Genomic DNA, 21,806 nt, shown 5'->3' with positions numbered 1-21,806 from the left:
GTTAGTACCCAGAGTGACTCATCCGTCCCTGGCATTGCTGTCTTTGAGGTCAATCCCCTTCTGTCAGTCACTGACCAGCCCTCACACTAAAGGTTGGAGATGCAGTCACATTGATTACAGTCGGAGCTTCCAGTCATATTGATGCACACAATGCACAGAAATGACGGCTGCGACATCCCACACAATGTGCTGCTGGAGTAAAAGCCGATTCAATGTTTAAACTAGAACGGATTTGCACTGAAGGATTTTGCAGGACTAGTACCGGGATTGCAAACCATGCCTTACTTTTTAAAAACTATGTTGATTCTCTGCTGCCTGACTCTGGTTGCAGAAAGCAGGAAGCACAGGAAGAGACGGTGGATTCCTCTGGGTGATCACCATAAACGGAGCAAGTAAGGGCTGTTGTTATGAATGTTATTAATGTTGCTGTGATTGAAGAGGATCCACGTGTATTACTTAGTATTCTTCCTCATCGTACAGTGAGATGAACAATCGAGCTATAAACCTTAGACTGTATTTTCACTGGTGAAAAGGAAATGCTTATGACCTTTAGGATTTTCCATGTAAACATTTTCTTTAGCTTGCTGCCAAGCCAGGTTCACCCACCTGCCGAGTTAATTTGATAGAAGCAACCTTATTTCATAATTTTAATTAAGAAAGTTTTTAAACCTATACTACGTTGGTCTTTGCAGAGTGAATGCAAAACCTACTGTAGTATGATAAGCCACAGTTATAATAAAAATAATAATCCTTGCATTTGATATAGCATCCTATTATGTCTTCGAGATGTCTCAAAGCGCTTCACGGAATATACTGTAAAGTGAATTCACATATTTTGTGTGCGAAACGCGGCAGCTAATTGTGCACAGCAGTGTCTCACAAACAGTCGTGGATTGAGTGACCAAATTTTTTTTTATTTTGAAGGGAATATTACCCCCGGAAAAGCGATCTGCCAATCTGCTAACAACCGGATTCCTACTTACTGCTAGGTGAACAGAGGCGTGCGGAATAAGTAAACTTGCCCAATGTTTCACCCTGCCCAAGAATCGAACCCAGGTCCTCTCGCTTGCAAGGCGAGTGCTCTAATAACTAAGCTACAGGACTCCACATGAGTCCAAAGCAAATAACACTGCTTGCTACCTTTATTCCAAACTAGTGGATCCCTATTGTTGTCATTATTTCCTTTTCTTTTAAATGAACACGCTTCCAATAGATTCAATGTAACTGGTACTCACTACAGTAATTCATACAGTCTGAGTTTAAGATAAATACCAGATTGGACAATAGAAAAATGAGTTTATATAACTAATCTATTCCATATCAAGTTATGGCAATGCACTACAGAACTACCAGCTCCTACAAGTTAATCCAATAGTCTGAGAGGGGTTACAGCCAAGACTTAAATACTGAACGTAGTACCCAAAGCTAAGCATTAAACCATGTTTCTCAGTCTCTGAGCCGATTCAATGATATTTCTAACTAGGAAGTGCTAGGTGCAACTTCATTCAAACAAGAGAGAAATCAGTCATAATGTTGACATCAGGCCATTCATGCCATCCCTGAAGAACAGCTTGGAATTCATGGAAGCCTTGTCGTGAATCACCTGTCGTCTTAACCTTAGTTAAGATTAAGTAGTGGAGTCCTGTAGCTCAGTGGTTAGAGCACTCGCCTCACAGGTGAGAGACCTGAGTTTGATTCCTGGCAGGGCGATACCTTGGGCAAGTTTCCTTACTCCACACACCTGATAATAATCTCTCAAGAAAAAATAAAAATAATTTGATCACTCAATCCATGACTGTTTGTGGGACACTATGTGTTTTGCCCACAAAAAATACCGTCAATTCACTTTATAGTATATTCTATGAAGCGCTTTGAGTTGTCTTGAAGATGTGAAATGCACTACATCAAATGCAAGGATTATTATATTATGATTAGTTGTGAATGGACTGGGGGAGACAAGGGAAGGAAGAGAAATTAACTAGGAAACTGCTTTTGCATTCTTTGGTATTTATAAATAATTTGCATTATGCCACTTGATTTTCTGGTGTTATTCGTGTTTATTCATAGTTGATGTATTTCTAAAGCCAATGATTCTGATCAACTATTTTCCTCTTTTACAGTCCTATATTAAGAAGGAGTCCAGATTTAACCAAATATCGTTTACCAAAGTCTGAACAGCTTCTTAGAGTGGATGATCATGATTTCTCAATGAGACCTGCATTTGGTGGTAGGAATTATTCATATCTAAAATTTGACTGCTGGTAAAAAAATATACAACATGTAGCTCTTGATTAATTAGGAAATTTTATAAGTTATTTTTCATTTTAAGTTGTTTTTAATATGTATTTGTAATTTTGTTGATTATTAATTGTAGTTTGTAATTGTAAATTTAAAAAAAAATGTTTTCCAAAAATATTTTCAAGTTAAATTATTGCGAAAAGCTTTTCCAGTAACACACAGGTTATTGTGTGTGTGTTATTGTGTTAAAAGCTTTTTCAAGGTTTTAACGGAACCAGATAAAATGTTAGTTTAAAGGGTTAGGAGTATTAAAATATTTTGTTTTTTCAAGTTGTTCTGAGTTGAGTGGTTGCTATACTGTATAATAATAATATTAATCCTTGCATTTGATATAGTGCTTTTCATGTCTTCTAGACATTTCAAAGCGCTTCACAGAATATACTGTAAAGTGAATTGACTGTATATATGTGTATATATGTATATATGTGTATATGTGTGTATATATACCAATAATAAGCTCATATTTTCCGTTTCCAATTGTTTTTTTCCTGTTTGAATTGTGTGGGGTCAACATTCCAGTAGTTGAATGCTGGGAGAGTAAGGGCATTTTAGGGGGGAGGAGGTTTTGCATTGGATGTGCATTGCATCCTTATTTTTTACTGAATGCATTACACAAAAAATGGATGGCTCCAAAGTTAATCAGGAGATGAGAAGCCAGGGCTATATATCCATACTTAGGCAGCTCCAAAAGCCACTTAGCCATAGTAACCACGAAAGAGGGAGTGTCTACAGCAGACTGGCGAGCTTTGAACAGAGTTGGGAACATGTGTTTTATAATGTCTTGGGTATGTAGAGTAGGGGATGCCCTTCCAATGTTAAACCATGCCCCCTCAAACAGTGAAGCACATCACACAAGCAACCACAACATCTAGAAAAGGCTGTGGAAAACATTTTCATACCTAACACTACATATAGCTGGATATGCCTGATCCTGGGCAATGGTGCCATTGGGCAATGGTACAATGATGATGTCAATATTGCCAGAAATCATTTAGAAAATGTGATGGGAGCCATGCTGGAATTCAGGGCCTAGGATACATCAGAGCATTTCAACAATAAAAGCAATAAATGAATAACAAAATAGTAAGAAAACAGTATCGGGACAGAAATGTTATCCTCGGAGATAATGTACAAAAAGTAGAAGAGTTTTTTTTAGCATTTAATGAGGGAGAGTAAGATGTTTTGTTGCAGGGAAGCTTTTTGTGGCAACTTCTGGGCCAGTAACTTTATAATGTGCAAGATTTATTAAAGGATTTCTAAATAGCAGATGTGCAGTTATCTGGGTATATCTCAATGTGACCTACTGGATCGTCATCAAAACAGTGAACCCCTGCCAGGTGCCATGACACAATGGCTTCTTCATGGAAGTTGAAGCTGAGATTAACAACCGAATGACGAAATAGACAGACATATCTCTACCTGCGCAATTCACTCTTAATTCGCGTATTAGTCCCTATGTTGTTACTGATGTATTCTAATCAAGGTTTTGTTTTGCAGCTTTTTTAAAAAGCCTTTTTCTCCCTTTCATCTTTCAATCATCCACAAGTGAAAAGGTAGTCAGGATTTGATGCCAGACTTCCTTCACTGCCACTCTTATGCCATCATCTGGAAGGTGCATGAGAAAGCCTTGAGACTGTCTCTCTCCAAATTTCTCTCCTTTGGGAAAGCACTTGATTGTTGCTTCCCAGATTAATGTCTCACACAAGTGATGGCATGTCTTCTGGTAGCATTTGTTTTAGTTTATGTTTGGTCAGTCAGGCGTTTACCTCATGGGGAAACCCTTACAATGCTTATGAGTATCCAAAGAAGGGTGAGAGTTCCACATCTGGATGCCACCTACATGTGAAAATTTCCCTGCATCTGAAATACGGAATCCCTGACAGCACTACCTGGAAAGCTACCCACTGTTTGTCCAGCTGGGACCAGCATACGCAATAAAGCTTTGGTTTACAGGATTAATAGGAGCTGAGTGGGATGAATACCTGCCCCCAGGACAGGTCTGCCCCTCCAAGCCCTGTCAATTCGCCAGGCTGGCTGGTCTGTCATCAGCATTGCCCTGGAGTACTGTCGAGTTCAAGACCTTGTACTTACCATTAAATCCCTCTGCAGTCTTGCTCCACCTTACCTACCTCTTAGAACTCTGCAAGCTCTGCTGACCTGGCCTCTCCCTTTGCTCAGCAAGCACTGGCGTGCTTCAGGTCCCCCACCCTATCTGTCCCACTATCGATGGACGGATGGACCTTCAGCCTTTCTGCCCTGCTCCCTAGAATTCCATCCCACTCACTCCCACCCTCACCTCTTTAAGGTCTGTCTCAAAACTTATTTCTTTGTCCACATTTTCAGTCATCTTTCCCTTCTCCATCCCACTCATCTCAGTTTAGACGTTAGCATATTTTTACTGCTACTGAAACCCAATGTTAGTGAACAAATGTATCGTCTGCTTTCCCTCCATATTGAAGCAAGAGTTTGATTGTTATCTAAGAAGATATCTGTGAACAACGGGGAATGTACTGTTGCACAATTTAATTAAATGGATATTTAATGCAATGTTGTGTAGGTAGGATTAGAAACACACATTTAACGATATGTTAACTTTGAGTTAGGAGAGTCTGCAACAATAAATGTGGTCAGTGCCTGACATATGAAGATGCTGATGGGAGCCATGCCAGGAACACCTTGGTCTTGTTGACATTTGAGCTGCAGAAAGTTAGAGCTAATCCAGGACTTGATGTCTGACAGCCATCGATGAGATCGGCAGTGGTCCTGGAAGAAAGGTTAAAGGCAGATTTGGAGTGAGAGTAGGGAAAAGATGATTTCAGTTTGGGAAATATGCTTGACAAATTAAGACTTTTTCACCAGAACTGAGGAAGTTAAGGTTGATCTGATGGAGGTCTTTAGGATTATGAAAGTTTTACAGAATAAATATTAATACAATACAATTTACATTGGTATAGTGACTGTTACATTGGGAGGATATCTACAAGCACTTTACATAGCTGAATTCCACTATTAACAATCTGTGTACAAAAATCCACAACTGAATGAAAATAGAAGTCAGCTAGGCTCAGTAGATAATTCTTTTGCCTCTGGGTCTGAGGTTGCAGGTTGAAGACCCACATTTGGAGCTTTGATCTTATGGTCCAGAACATCATTGGAAAGGTGCTGCATTTACAAGGATTACAAAGAATGTGCAGCACAGAAACAGGTTACTTGCCCAACCAGTTTCTGCCAAATCTACACGAGTCTTAACCCATTCCTTATTCCCTTCCATATCCTTCTATTCCCCTCTCCTTCATATGAAGGCCAGCTTCTTTTTGAATGCAAGAGGTCGAATACTATCTCATTCAACCCCTACTTCAGGCAGCGAGTTCCAAAATCTCAGTACCTTCTGTATGAAATAGTTCCTCTTATAGTCTCTTTTTGGTTCCCTAGTTGCTGTCTTGTATTTGTGCCCCCTGGTTACGGACTCCCCAACTGGTGAAAACAGCCTATTTATGTTAACCTTATCGAACCCTTTCATAATTTTAAACACTTCTATTAGATCCCCCTGAAACATCTCTTCTCTAGTAATCTATCTCGATAGCAGTAACCTGCCAGCACTGGTATCATCCTCGTAAACCTACATCCTCGTTCATATATATATGACTCACAGTAGTTTGTCATGGAGGTTTTTCGCCATAATGTTTCAGTATTTAAGTTCCTCCGCTTCACCGCCCACATGCATTTGGAATTAAGACTTTAAATCCCTTTTTTTGGATTTTGCATCTTTCCTGCTTAGTACAAACTCCATTGACCGTGGAATTTGACTAACCATCTGGAGGCTTGTGGATGTACGAGCGAGGATTAACTATCTGACAGTTTTCTGATGACCATGTGGATTAGAGGAGGCAGCAATTTATGTTTGTGCGTCTGTATGTGTATGTGTGAGAGAAAGACTATCCAACAGCTGTCTGTCTCTCTTAGGAAACAGTTTATATCAGTGGTTCATTGGATGTAAGGAATCCTCCAAATAGCAGATTCCTGCTTGGAACAAGTTTTCCCAAATGTTGCCTGTTTTAAAGCAAAAATGGGTCCTACTCCTAAAATATTTCAGGTTATTCAAACAATGTTCATTCCTTGAACTTATTTAATTTTAGAATGATATAATTTCATGCATCGATCCAATGGCTTAAGGATAATACAAAAAAGTATTAACTGGATGTACTGTATTTGTGAAATTTTTTTTTCTCAATAAGTTATGTCATGTTTGAATGATTCATGAACTGGGAGATAATGCAATCGCTTTTCAGAGAATAATGTTCACTGGTCAAAGGGGAAGTAAGTTTAAGTGTGAGCTCATCTTTGGGCTTGTTGATAATTATCATTGAAGTCCTTTGTGGTGAGAGGAGGCTTTCTAGGGTCAATTTTAGAGAAAGAATATTTTTTGTTTGCCTGACACTATAACACTCCTGCTTCGTATCACTGCTTCATATCCCCTGCCCATTCCACTCTACCATCGGTGGGTTAGCTATCAGCAATTCCACCCCTTCTCACTTGAATTCTACACCAGAGTCCCTTCACCTCGCCTCCTCCCTCTCCACCTTTAAAGTCTTGTGGAGTCCCGTAGCTCAGTGGTTAGAGCGCTCGCCTTGCCAGCGAGACACCTGGGTTCAATTCCAGGCAGGGCGAAACCTTGGGCAAGTTTGCTTACTTCACACGCCTAATAATAATCCCTCCAAAAAAGAATAATAAATTGGTCATTTTCAATCCATGACTGTTTGTGGGACACTGCTGTGCGCGATTGGCTGCTGCGTTTCGCCCACAAATATATAGTCAGTTAACTTTACAGTCTATTCTGTGAAGTGCTTTGAGACATCGATAAGATGTGAAAAGCGCTATATCAAACGCAAGGATTATTTTTTCTTTTTTTCTTTCTTTATTTCTCATTCTCCAGCAAATGACTCATCCAAACATTACATAACATATTACGTAGTGTGTCCTGCAATGTGAAAAGAGATTTAACTCATCCCTTTGGGCTGGTTGTACGGTAAATGGTGCAGAGCTCAGGAGTCCAGAGGATCTACGTTTGGCTGATTATATTCCCTTAATTTGATCTAATGAAAAACCATGACCTGCATAAGGATTCACTTTTTTCAGAATTCCTGCAACACATGCAGATATGTGAAGAGTTTCCTGGATTCAGTCATTTTACTGACTCGTCAGCATTTCATGGATAAGATTGCAATTCAAAATTGGGAACTACTTTATATTCGCGGCACTGAGTCAGAAGACTGTGGGTTCAAGCCCCATGTCAGGACTTTGAATTCATATAATCCAAGATGCTCTTAGATGGTGGGGGGTGGGGAGGGGGGCTGCATAGTTGGGAATGTGGAATGTGATACGAATAATAGTCCTCGTATTTGATATGCTTGCATCAAGGAAGTGATAATAGGCAGTGCTTTCTGTGCATACATGCAAGTGATGTCAGTAGTGGCTGATCATTTCTGTAACACAACCTCTGAAATATTGAATCCAGATGTATGATGTCTGATTTCCTGTCTCTGATCACTCATTCCTGTCAGAGCTGATTTCCTGTCTCTGCAACCCCGCCATCCAGCCAGAAGGGATGAGTTAAATCTCTTTTCACATTGCAGGACACACTATGTAATATGTTATGATGCATATCATACAGACCCATAGAAGCTCCGTTCTGCTGTGATCTGCTTCCAGAGGCAGATCCTATTCGTCAATGGGAATTCTAAAATACTGTAAATTAATCCCTAAAAATATTTTGAAAGGGATGAGGAAGCTTAAATAACCATATTTTATATCTATTATAAAAAGGTAACCCTTTTATAATAGAGCCATCTGGATTCAATATTTCAGAGGTTGTGTTATAACATTAGTCAGTCACTGCTGACATCACTTGCATATTGCATGTATGCCCAGGAAGCACTGCCTATATCACTGCCTTGATGCTCATGATATCACTTCATTCTCAAAGTGTCGTCAGCAGCACTTCCTGCACTTGCATGCATATGCAGGACCCAGGAAGTGACGTTAGCTCATACGCAGTGTTTATTGCACTGGCAGATTAGCTACACTGTTGGGAAAGAAACAAAACCCAAAGAAACTAAAAAGGAGCAAAATAAAATGGAAAGGAGAGAAAGACAAAAAAGATCAGCAAGGAAAATAGAAAATAAGCCAAGAGAAAATGAGCCATGAGTGTTATTTTATCATTGTTGGTTAATATTTTCCTGTTCTTGGTTGATTGAGAAATAAGCGTATAATAATCTTTACTGATTTGTAATGTGTGGGTGGAGAGGGCAGCTGGAAATTACCATTAAAAAAACTACTATACAAAACTGGAAAAATCTTATTATAATAATAATATTTGCATGTAATATAATGCTTTACCATCTCATCAAAATATCTTAAAGCACTTCACAGGATTTACTGTATAGTGTAATGACTACGCATTTTGTAGGCAAAGATGCCAACCATTTGGCACACAGCAATGTCCCACAAACAGCCATGGAATGAGTGATCAAATTTAATTGGGGAATTGATAGCCAGGACAATGAGAAACCTTCTTCTCTTTTTGAATAGTGCCATGGGATATTTAACATCCACATGAACAAGCAGACGGGATTTTGGCTTACAATCTCATCTGAAGAACAGGTTGTAATGCAGAAGTGTTGCAAACACTGCTATTTGTACAGGGTCACATAGAACATGGAAATTTTTCAGGACGGGTGGGGTGGGGAGGTATTGGTATTCTATTAGCGTAGTATTGTTCTACGATCACCTCCAAGTATTGCTGCCTGTATTATTGCCCTTCATTACTAAATCCCATTTTCCAGCTCCTTCTTCATATTCTTTAATATTATGCTTATCCAGTTTACTTTTGAATGATTCTTTTGCTGCAGTCTCAGTGGCAGTTTATGGTACCAAATTTAAAACCCCCGATAGCCCTCTGAATCAAGAAATTCTTTCTAACCTCTCCCCTGATTCTTTTGCTCACAATCCTGACATGATGCCCCCTCGTCACCATTTCCCCAACTAAGGAAATTGTTGTCCTTTATTTTGTATGTGAATCCTGGGCACACATTGTCAAAAGGCACAACATCTCACAACTTTGTGACTCATCATTTGATGTGAATTTCCAACATTTGTAAAATAATAACATTTGTCTAAACATGAAAAGGAAAGATATTGTCAGTGGTACAATAATGTGTGGGTGCACATAAATGTTAATTTTCAGCAATTCAGTAGCACCAGTGATATGATACATTGCCACACCACGACCTCACAGTCAGGGCTGACATTCCAATGCAGTAACCAGGTGAGCACTGCATCACCAGAGGTGCCATCTTTTGTATGAGACATTAAACCAAAGTCACGTCTACTTGTTTAGGTTAAGAATCTCACGGCACTATGCGAAAAGAGATGGGAGTTACAACATAGCTGTTGTACTGATAGAACCCACAAATCTAAAGTTAGTGAAAAGTAAATACAGTGGCTGATATTTTTGTTCTGATTCTACATCAGCAGGTAGATTCAATCAATTTGATACTTATAATACAGACAATTCTTAAATCCAATTATTTATATTGTCTTGCAGGCCCATCAATACCTGTTGGTGTGGATGTGGTGGTGGAAAGTTTGGACAGTATTTCTGAGGTGGATATGGTAAGTGGTCAGTTACTTTCTACTCACACAGAAATCCATGGCTTATCTTGGTCATTTATCACCCAGAGCAATGGGTGGCATCTGCCTGAGGGATAATATAAGCTATTTTGTCTCTAATTCCAGGAAGGTTTGTTAAACTGTTAATGATAAATGTCAAATTGCCAACGATAAAGCCCTTTTGACTTCAGGTGAAGTAACTGGGAAAGCTTCAAACTGATTTTATCCCCATTTCAAGGGAACATCAGGTGGTGGGCTACTGCTGCTGCTAGCCAAGCTGCTGAAATATTGAATCTGAAGGTGAGTCTCACGCTAATCTTTGGGAACTTCAGTCTGAGACATGACTTGAAGCTGAGGGCCTGCAAGTTGTGACTTACATCTGGTTTCCTGCAGAGTTCAATAGTTACAAATGCTTTTCGAGAATTGTTGGAAAATTTTTTGGCCCCGATACATTTTGTCTGGTACGGAGTGTGCACTGTCTCCCCAGAGGGACACACCCTCTCACCTAATTCTAGAGAGATTTAAGCACAGATTGGCATTAAGCAAAGCTTGAGGTCCACAGAATGTGCCTCAGGGTACTGTTGGGGTTTAACCACCTAAAATGACATAGCTTAACATTGTGAACATTGGCAAACTTCTTGTTGCTTGACCAGCTAGCACTAGCTTTGGTGTGAAGGATTAACAGAAGATAAGGGGAAAGAACTCAAGCCATAGTGACTTTTTCCAGATCCTGTGAATGAACAAGGCTGACTTATCTGTGATCTACATTCCTGCCAGGCAAAGAAGGGACTACGAAGACTACAAATCCTATCAGCATTACAACAACTACTTGTATTTACATAGCGGCCTTCGTGTGGATAGGTCTTGGAGCGCTTAACAAGGTTGGACGCTGTGCCGGGGGTAGAAGGGAGGTGAACATAGGCATGATCGAAGAGGAAAGGCTTCAGGTGTAATCTAGTATGGAGCGGAAGGAGGAGGCAAGGCAAAGGGATTAAAGGCAGAGAGTTCCATAATTTGGGGATATAGTGCCCAAAAGCTTGGCCACCGACAGCTGAGCAGAAGGGACGAGGGACGGGCTGGAGGCTGAGTGAAGGGGATGAGTAATGATGTGAGGCGTAAGCAAGTAAAGAGATGCACAGGGCATGAAGTGATTTGTACGCAAGTGTAAGGATCTTGAAATCAATCCTTTCTTTAATAGGGAGCCAATAGAGCCTGGAAAGGACTGGGTTGATGGGTGAGTGGAATTTGGTGTGGGTGAGGATATAGGCGGCGGAGTTTTTAATTAATTGGATTTTATGAATGATGCAGCTGGGGAGACCAGTGAGAAGGATATTGGAACAATTGAAGTGGGAAGAGTTGAATGCCTGGATAAACGTTTTTCCTGCATTGGGTGTGAGGTACAGTGAGAGGCGGGCAATGTGGCAGATGTGGAAGAAAGCGATTCAGGTCAGGTTCAATATGTCTAAGGAGGTTGAGGAGGTCAGAACTACAGGTAAGAAGAACTGAAGCCAAGGAGTATGACTTCCACCTTGTCAACATTAAACTGCAGAAAGTTGGCGCTTATCCAGGCCTTGATGTTTGACAAGCAAAAGGATGTTAAATTAGATGTTACATAAGGTGTTACACAAAATACAGCCAAAGGAGCGTGACATCCACATACCTACGTCCTTATGTATGTAGGAAGTAAAAACCTGGTACTTCATTTTTTTGATCTTTTTTCCTGCAGGATTTCACCATGACCTTGTATTTGCGGAATTACTGGAAAGATGAGCGTCTGGCTTTCCCCAGCAGAAACAATAGAAGTATGACATTTGATGGCAGGCTTGTCAAAAAGATCTGGTCCCCGGATGTGTTTTTTGTTCACTCTAAACGCTCGTTCATCCACGACACAACCACAGATAACATAATGTTACGTGTATTTCCAGATGGCAACGTGCTGTACAGTTTGAGGTGAGGACGGTTTCTGCAATGTATTTTCTCAACTCTCTTAGTAAGACTTCATCAGATCGGTAAATTTGCCAGTTGCAATTACCTGCATTGTTTTTATAACTGTTGAATTTGATATAACCTCTATAAGACTGAAAAGTCTCAAAGTGCTTCACAGTGTTTGCTGTAAAGTGCAGTGTTTGTAAGTGAATGTGAGAACGTTAGGCAATTTGTACACAGCATTTTACAATTGGCAATCGGCTCTTATGTTATATATAAAAAAAATTGTTGTGTGTGAAGATGGCCATTACATCATCAGTACAAGGAACAAAATAATAATAATAATCCTTGCATTTGATATAGCACCTTATCACGTCTTCGAGATGTCTCAAAGTGCTTCACAGCATATACTGTAAAGTGAATTGACTGTATATTTTGTGGGCAAAACGTGGCAGCCAATTGCGCACAGCAGTGTCCCACAAACAGTCATGGTTGAGTTATCAAATTATTATTATTTGAAGGAATTATTACCCCTGGAAAAGTGATTTGCCAATTGACTAACAACCGGGTTCCTACTTACTGCTAGGTAAACATGGGCATATGGAGTAAGGAAACTTGCCCAACATTTTGCCCTGCCAGGAATAGAACCCAGGCATCTCGTTTACAAGGCGAGTGCTCTAACCACTGAGCTTCAGGACTCCCATGTTTATACCCAGTGCCCTAAGAGAGACCAATGCCAAGCAGTGTTTCCAAGTATTTGCCTTTGCCTCAACCTCAGCTTCCAGCAATCTCAACCAGAGTGAACCTGAGCTCAAAATCCTTTTACTTACCTTTAAATCCCTCGACGGACTCGCTCTGCCCTACCTCTGCGATCTAATTCAATCCTACTAACCCTGCCGCTCTCTTCACTCTGCAAGCACTGGCCTGCTTGATGTCCACTGTCCTATCCACTCCACCATTGGTGGAAGAGGGCTTTCAGCAATTTTGCCCTCACATCCTGGAGTCCTTCTGATTCACCTCCTTCCCTCTTTCAGTGCATGTCTCGAAACATACCTCTTTAACCGTGCTTTCGGTCACCTTCTCCTCTCCCCTTCCCTTTGGCTCCCATACATAGCTTGGGTACCCATGTAGCACTGTGAAGTGCTTTGAAATACCCTCCTGATGGTAGAGATGCTGTATAAATGTAAATTGTATTGTATTTGATGGTTCAGTGGAATAAAATATTCTGTTTTGGGTAAAATTGGACTAGAGCGTATTTCTGTAAAACATTCATGACTGATATTCATACATTGTTGGTTTACAACCAGTCTGTTTGGTTTGCAGGGTTACAGTGACATCAATGTGTATCATGGATTTCAGCCGTTTCCCCCTCGACACTCAGACTTGTTCTCTGGAACTTGAGAGCTGTAAGTCGAAGCATTTGTCCAGCTATTCATAGTCTGAGGACATATCAGTTTTAGTAAGGAAATATGGTCTATCTTTAAAGTTTTGGATGGAATGCATTCAATGAGTTTCAACTGGTATTGAAGAAAATATCTACCTAGTATTCTTTGTCACATCACTCACCATGACAACATAAAAATGTTCTGCTTGTTGGCAGAGAATTCTTGCCATGGGTGGAAAAATAAAGCATCGTGAAAAAGATGACTGATATTACTGTTTTAAGAACTGGAAAGCAAGTCACTTGTCTAATGCAGCTATTCCTCACCAGCAGTAAAGAGAGTCTCAAGACCTTCCTCTTTGACCATGAGTTTGGCCATCTTCTCACCCCCACACCCATTGTCCTCCACCCCTCTTGACTCCAACCACCTTGGGTGCAAATCCCTGTCCAACTACTTGGGACGTCCTCCTTACATGAAAGGCACTATATATACATGTAATTTGTTGTTTAAATGAGAGATGTACTCCTGATAAGTTAAGATGGTTGAAGTTATATTGCTAAGGATAACTACTCACTGCATCATATCAGATTTGGGATTGTTTTTGGCAGTAGTTATAAATCACTGTTAGAGCATTAGCTAAATGCCAGAGTCCAGTTCTTGGTGTACAATTTATTCTATAACAAATGAATCGGTGATAATGTCTTTAACGGTAGATGCTTATACTGAAGATGACCTCATGCTGTATTGGAAGGATGGGAATGAATCATTGAAGACAGATGAGAAGGTATCCCTGTCTCAGTTTCTCATACAGAAATTTCATACTACCTCTAGACTGGCTTTCTATAGCAGTACAGGTACATTTTATTTTAAAGATACTAAGTTCATATGTATATTCAGTAAACATCAGCCTGTTTCATTGTTTCCCATATCCTCCCCCCCCCAATCTGTACACACTGCCCCACTATTGGTGAGCCTTTAGCCATTCTGCCCTAGCTCTCTCAAACTCCATCCTGAAGTCCCTCTGCCTTGCGCTCCCCCCACCCAATTCCAGTTTCAATTTTGCTTTTGGACATTTTTCCCCTCCTCAGCTCTCGCCTCACTCCAAGCTTGGGCTTCCTGTCAATTGTATGAAGCACTTAAGACATCCTCCTGTGTGAAGAGCGCTATATAAATGGAAATTGTTGTAGTGTTACATGCTGATCAATATCTGCTTTCACAAATAGGTTGGTACAATCGTCTGTACATCAATTTCACGCTGCGTCGCCACATTTTCTTCTTTTTGCTACAAACCTACTTCCCAGCGACGCTGATGGTCATGCTCTCCTGGGTATCCTTCTGGATCGATCGCCGAGCCGTGCCAGCCAGGGTTTCACTGGGTAAGTATAGCTTACAAGATAAGAAAGAATCCATCAGAAAATAGTCCACTATCTTAATTCTATGTTTTTCTTTACCCTATGGATGTGCAAGCAGACTTGAGCTGGTGCTTTAGGTTGGTTACAATAATTTCACCTAGCCTAATCCCTCAGTAGTAGATTTGATGAAAATCAGTATGAAAGGATAAGATCCACCCACCAAGAAACACATTAACAAAAATGGTTAGTCTAATCCATTAAAAAAGCATGAGCACGTGAACAAGTAGATCTAATTCATCAGAAAATACTATGTGTGTATAAGAAATGGAGGTACTGGGTCAAACTATAGGGGCCTCATGGAGGAATACATTGGAATCATTAACAACAACAATAAAATAACTTTTGTGTAGTGCCTTTCAAGTCGAGAGGAAGTCCCAAGGTGCTGGATAGGCAGGATTTCAGACCCGAGCTTGGGGTTGGGGTGGGTGGAGGGCGGGGTGGGGGGGGAAGCAGGGAGATCAAAAGCACAGTCGAAGAGTAGGATCTTGAGATGGGTCTTGAAGGAGACAAGGGAGGGGGCGAGGCAGAGGGACTGCGGGACGGAGTTCCAGGGAGTGGGGGCAGAATGAGTGGGGGGAGCAAAGCGGGGAACGTGAAGCAGGTCGGAGCCCACTGAGCTGAGGGAGCGAGCAGGGTGGTAGGGAGTCGGAGAGGTAGGGGAGAGCAAACCATGAAGGGCTTTGAAGATGAGGACCAGGATCTTGAACTGCATCCTCTATGTGATGGGAAGCCAGTGGAGTTAGGCGAGGATGGGGATGATAGGGTCGAGGAGCCTAGTGTGGGAAACGACGTGGGCTGCAGAGTTCTGGATGATCTGCAGCCTGTGGAGGGAGGAGTTGGGGAGGCCAACAAGCAATGAGTTTGCGTGGTCAAGCCTTGATATAATGAAAGCATGTAGAAAGGTTTCGGCGGCCTGCGGTGTGAGACAGTGGTGGAGCCGGGCGACTTTGCGAAGGTTGGGGAAGGCAGAGCGGGTCATGGCGCAGATATGGGGTAGAAAGGATAGTTAAGGGTCAAACAAGACCACAAGGTTCTGGACTGGCTCAGTGAGGTGGAGTGTGCAACCATGGATGGTGATGCTGTCAGTGCCTGAGGTGAGGAGGTGCTGACGGGAGCCAATCAGGAGAGCTGAGGTCTTTAAAAGACAGATTAAAAGACCGAGCTAAACCTTTACTGAACACCATGGGGCACATTATAGATAGAACTAACATATTGTGAAGCTCTTTGAGATGTTTTGATGTAATACTGTGCTATATCTTCTAATTCAAATGCAAGCAATGTCATTATTAAGGTTACACTATTAATGTGTAGCTAAACCGTTTTATCCTAATTCCAGGTATAACAACAGTTCTAACCATGTCCACCATCATCACTGGTGTCAATGCTTCCATGCCAAGGGTGTCATATATCAAAGCTGTGGATATTTACCTGTGGGTTAGTTTTGTGTTCGTCTTTCTCTCTGTGTTGGAGTACGCTGCTGTGAACTATTTGACCACAGTTCAAGAGAGGAAGGAAAGAAAAGCCAGGGCAAAGGTGAGCTCAAACAGCAGACACTTCACATTGACAGCGTTCAGGTATTCTCAGAAGTCTGCACTTGCTTTTGTAATATTGAACTTTTCCTTTATGTGCACAGGCATGCACTATGCTGATTGCAATTGTGTCTGCCTTGTGTCTGTGTTTAGGTTCAATCTCCTTCCACCTCTTGTCATCCTCCGTAATTGTAATCCTTCCATTTGATGAGCACAAAAAATGACCAGAATGATAAATTAAACATGATATATTTCTGTACAAAAGAACAAAACGCACTTTGCTTTTGCGCTTTTTGAGTATTTTCAGCTGTTCTTCATCTTTAAAATGCTGTGTCTTTTCCTTTCCTCAGTGGCACTGCACCTGTGGATTATCCAACGCAAAGACAATGTTGTTAGATGGTAATATGAGTGAAGCTGACGTTCACAGCCTGGCTGGATACACAAAAACACAGATAATCAGTGACGAGACAGACAAAGACAGGATGTTGGTTCACTTATCCATTGGCAGTGAATCAAATTCACAGAAAAAGAAACGCATCCGAGAATTTGTCGGCATGCGAATCATTCAGAACACCCATGCTATTGACCAATATTCCAGACTGATATTTCCAGCGTCTTTTATACTTTTTAACTTTGTGTACTGGTGTGTGTATGCATAAATTATTTTATTAGGCATTTTCTTGAACAAATTTATTGCTCTATAGCCAAAATAAACAGGAGGAGGCAACACGAACACAATGCCAGAAGAAAAGAATTTTGATTCAGAATGAATCTGTACTGTGTTCAGTAAAAAAGCTCATTATGGTTTATCTATAGACCAGTTTAATGTGATTCTTACCTCTCCAGTACCCAAATATTGTAAATAATGGATTTATTTTTCCAAAGTAATATTTGTACACTTTGAATCCTGTTTACCACAAAATCTAGAATTTGAAACATACATGTGAAAGTTGCTGACTCAGGGAAAAAAAGTGAATTATTATGAGTGTATTTGGGTTAAAAGTGCAACACTTTCATCAGATTTTGTAATATGTTTCACTCAAATGCATAGAGAGATTTTATTTTCCAACAGTTAAAAATACAAGTACATTTTGCATGCTAAAGTGGGTCAGCACTAAACTAGGGCATGGAACAACCCTGTATTTCTATGTAAATATGAAATAATAATAAATCTAGAAATGCACAGAAAAATAAATTAAGGAATCTACCTTTATGTAATATAATTAAAAAGCAAGTTTGTTATTCAGTCTCTTTGTGTTTCAATAATAAGCAGTAAGATCTGGTTGAAATCTTAGAGGCAACGTTTTCAGTTTGGCAGAAGCAAATCACTCAGATTGTCGACTATATATGTTTTATGGAAGCTGTCAAGTAATATCCAGGTGATGAGAAAACAATCTTATCTGGATTCATGTCCCAAAGAATTTGGACCCATTTTCTATTTGTCCTTAATAGAACAAAACTGGCACAATGCAAATCATGTCCAGGTCTGTCGGGACCCATTCATGTATTCCCTCCTTTCTGCCTTAACATTGAAGAATTGTTTTGGTCATCCGGGTGTCTTGACACATGCCAAAACCAATTACCATGCTTAAGAAATTCCAAACCAGATTGAGAGTTCCATGTACTGTATGTATGGCACCCTCACATGGAAATTTCTCTGTGTATGCAATGCACCCTCTCTCCCTGGAAGGGTGAATCCTTCTTACCTAATTCAGAGATTATTAGGCACCGGTTAGCAGAAACCAAGACTTGGAGACTTTAGAGTGTACATTGGGGGTACTACTGGAGTTTAACCAGCTAAAACCACATGGTTTGCCATTGAGAGCACTGTCTGGCAATCTTTCTCACTGTTTGCCAGCTAGGATCATCCTACATTAGGGCTTTGATTTGGTGGGTAAACTGTAGGCACATGAGAATAATCCCTGCTGCAAGTAACAACATGTTAAACAACATTCATATACAGGAAGGTTTGTTACCGTTCTCACCATGTTATTTGATACCATGACAGTGAAACTGGAAACTGAACATCCTGGTCAATTCCTGGTCGTAATTGTTCGTATTTTGCTTTCCAGTTTTAAAAAATACTATCTTTATATAAGACTATTCATATGAAGAAAGTAGTAAGCGCATAGAGTCATAGAATCATGGAATTATACAGCACAGAAGGAGGCCATTCAGCCCATCGTGCCTGTGCTGGCTCTTTGAAAGACGTGCCAAATTAATCCCACTCTCTGCGCTCTCCCCATGGTTTTGCAAATTTGTCCCCTCCAAACATCTATCCATGTATGAGATGTTTATTTTAACAATTGTAGGGAGTGGGTTACTGGCTGTTGATGTGGAATAATTCACTGTTCTTTCACCTTCAGTCCAGACTAATACAAGCAAAGCTGCTCTTCTCTCCCTGCTATTTGCAAGAATCCTGTACAAAATGAGTTTGGGAAGTTCCGATACAGTTCTTGCTGGATGTTGGACCACAGAGAAAGCTGCTTCAAATTCTATGGAAATTAGGCATCAGACTCAGGTCCCACAAGGATGGCAGCATGAGAAAGATAAATTTCATAATTACATAGCAAGGCTCTTCTGAACCTCGAGATAAAGTACATTCTGTGGAATAGAGGACAAGAAACCTTACTATGAGCTTGAGTGCTGTGCATGTTTCATGGGCTCTTTGATACCAGTCACTAAGAGTTATGATCTTTTCACCACTAAGGTATCAGCATACCTCGGTAGGACTCTCGGCTCTGAGTCAGAAAGTTGTGGGGTTAACCCCACGCTGGGAGTTTGGACTAACATGGTCTAAGCTAGGGTTAACCACAAACCACATGTGGTGAATTGTGAATCCAGATGTTGCGAAAAAGCATTTTTGATTAGTAAATAAAAACTGAGTAATTGATACTGTCGTTGGGCATGTGATCTCAATACTCATATTCACATGATGTGCATTTGGAGGTAACTTGATTAGACAAAAAGGAGCATGTGCTAGCATTTTTTCATCATTGCGTGATCAAATGTCCTCAATGAATTTCCTCCAAGCTCCGGCTGTATAAAAGAGCTTGGGAGAAAGTAATTGGGACAGTTGGTGGAGTAATCTGCTTACAGATTGTCCCTTCTCTGCACCAACTCAAAATGCATGTCTGGAGGTCAAGGCAAGTTTTTTTTACAATATATATTATATATAATAAAATATATATAATATATACCTTTCCACAATGAGATGAAATAGATGGGGTCTTTATTGGAATAGAAAGAGGAAATGCAATGTTTGGTAACCCTTGGAAATTTGAAGTTAATTAAATAATATTAATACAGACAGATGCGTAACTTCCTCCCAAACAGGTGGCATGTGGATAGAGAATGACCCGTTCAACACCTTTTTTTTGATTTCCATGCATCCCACCTACACATGGAAATCCCAAAGATAGATTGTTGGAATGGAGTGTGCACTCTCTCCCTGGAGGGATACATCCTGCTTATCTAATTCCAGAAAATATTAGGCACAGGTTGGCAAGAGCTACGGTTTGGAGACCTCAGAGTGTGCTGGATTCTAACCAGCTAAAACTGCATAGCTTGCCATTGCCTAGCAAACTTTCCTGCTGCTTCTCCAGCTAGGCCCACCCTAGCCATTATGTCTTTGGCTTGCAGGGTTAACAGGAGTTGAGTTGGATGACACCCTACCTCCAGTAATTGGTCTGCCCTTGCAGGTCTTACCGATAAGCTAGGTTGGCTGTGCTAACGTCAGCAGTGCTTTGGAATATTATGAATCCGCCTGGCTCAGGAACTAGACTACCGAGACCGCCACAGTGGCTTGATTCTGACATTCCAATGTCGCCTTGGAGCCAGTTAAGCTCTAAGGAGAACCCACTTATCTCTCCCCCAAGGAGCATAGTCGCTAGTTGGTCATTCGACATCCAACAAGTGCAGGTTTGAGCCTCGCTAGATGGATAGTAGGTCAAGGAACTCCCTGTGAGCTTCCCGGTGGGCAACGGATTTCAGCATGAAATACATGAGAACATTGCCACTGTCTTCCTGTCCGCAGCTCGGCTGGTTCCTTATACAACAGCATACTAAATCCTTTAACAAACTTTTAGCAAATCTCAACTGTTGTTTGAACCTAATCTCTGTTAAAATCTGATCACCTGATTGATATTCAAAGCTCAGACAATTACGCTTAGCTCACTCGGTCTTTTCTTCCTTCCCACAATCTACAGACTATATAAAACCCAAGAGTACATTGCCTAACTATTTCTTTCTCTTATTCTTTGTAACTTTGGTTCAGTCACAAGCAATACTTTAATTGAATTAAATTGTGATTACTTCATAAAGCAGAGCTGTACTGAGTCCAGGGACCAGTAGTTCCTAGCTAACAAGTATTAGCAAGTAATCCAATATCTGTCAAAGATAACTGTCAAACATAAGCATTGGCTCACCACAGAAGAATAAACCAGAGAATTAGCACTCTGATCTTAACAGCTTACTTGTTTAAAAAAATCAATAACCACATTTGAGCATTTCATAAAATTAAAAGATTGGTTCGGATGAAGAAAGTCCTTTGGCCCATCTGATCTCATCTATTTAGAATACCCATCCTACCATGTTCCCATTAAGTGCTCTGGGGCGCTACCCTATGTGAGGGGTGCTATACAAATACAACGCAATGTTATTGTTTCCCATCACAGATCAAGCTGTTTCTTGAATGAGTTCTGAATCCTTGTCTCATCCACCCTTCCAAACAATCTGTTTCAACGACAACAACAAAATTACATTTATAGAGCGCCTTTTACGTCGGGAGGATGTCCCAAAGCGCTGAACAGTCAGGTGTTGGGGCCTGAGGATGGGGGAGGGGTGGAGTAGGGGTGAGGGAAGGCAGAGAGGTGGGAGGGCGACCAAAGGTACGATTGAAGAGAAGGGTCTTGAGACTGGCCTTGAAGGAGGCAAGGGAGGAAGCGAGGTGAAGGGACCGCGGGATGGAGTTCCAGAGTGTGGGGGCAGAGAGGCTGAAAGCCCGGCCACTGATGGTAGGGCGGGTCGGGCGGGAGACATGGAGCAGGCAGGAGCCCACTGAACGGAGGGAGTGGGCAGGTTGGTAGGGAATCAGCAGGTCAGAGAGGTAGGAGGGGGCAAGGTCATGGATGGCCTTGAAAGTGAGGATAAGGATCTTGAACTCGATCCTCTGGGGGATGGGGAGCCAGTGGAGTCGGGCGAGGGTGGGAGTGATGGGGTCACGGAGCCTGGTGTGCGAGAGTACACGAGCTGCAGAGTATTGGATGATCTGCAGCTTGTGAAGGGAAGAGTTGGGAAGGCCGATGAGGAGGGAGTTTCCGTAATCGAGCCTTGAGGTGATGAATGCATGGATAAGGGTTTCGGCAGCCTGAGGGGTGAGGCAGTGGCAGAGTCTGGCAATGTTGTGGAGGTGGTGGTAGGCAGTGCCGGTCATGGCTCAGATGTGTGGGAGAAAGGATAGTTCAGGGTCAAACAAGACACCCAGGTTCCTGACTGGCTTAGTGAGGTTGAGTGTGCAGCCGTGGAGGCTGATGCTGCCAGCGCCCGAGGTGAGGAGGTGCTGGCGCGAGCCAATCAGGAGGGCCTCGGTC

At 41.4% G+C, this 21,806-nt stretch overlaps 1 protein-coding gene across 3 annotated transcripts; it reads left to right on the top strand.

Annotated features, from left to right (window-relative positions):
* The first annotated feature begins 222 nt into the window (after nt 1-222).
* Nucleotides 223-16,930, top strand: LOC103186204 (gamma-aminobutyric acid type A receptor subunit rho2). Of its 3 annotated transcripts, XM_007905083.2 has the most exons (10): nt 223-392; nt 1,354-1,362; nt 2,133-2,227; nt 9,902-9,969; nt 11,693-11,916; nt 13,216-13,298; nt 13,988-14,128; nt 14,498-14,650; nt 16,023-16,219; nt 16,566-16,930. In XM_007905083.2, the coding sequence occupies exons 1-10, from the start codon at nt 277-279 to the stop codon at nt 16,872-16,874; spliced, it is 1,395 nt and encodes a 464-aa protein (XP_007903274.1). In that variant the 5' UTR covers nt 223-276; the 3' UTR covers nt 16,875-16,930. The 3 variants fall into 3 exon arrangements, with proteins under 3 accessions (XP_007903274.1, XP_007903273.1, XP_042189208.1); XM_007905082.2 differs by lacking the exon at nt 1,354-1,362 and having other exon boundaries at nt 2,139-2,227; XM_042333274.1 differs by lacking the exon at nt 1,354-1,362 and having other exon boundaries at nt 2,121-2,227.
* The last annotated feature ends 4,876 nt before the right edge of the window (nt 16,931-21,806 follow it).

The sequence above is a fragment of the Callorhinchus milii genome, unplaced genomic scaffold, assembly GCF_018977255.1.
Source record: "Callorhinchus milii isolate IMCB2004 unplaced genomic scaffold, IMCB_Cmil_1.0 Scaffold3, whole genome shotgun sequence".
NCBI classification, from domain to species: domain Eukaryota; kingdom Metazoa; phylum Chordata; class Chondrichthyes; order Chimaeriformes; family Callorhinchidae; genus Callorhinchus; species Callorhinchus milii.
The sequence above is the reverse complement of the archived record's forward strand: the minus strand, read 5'-3'. Positions and strand labels throughout refer to the sequence as shown.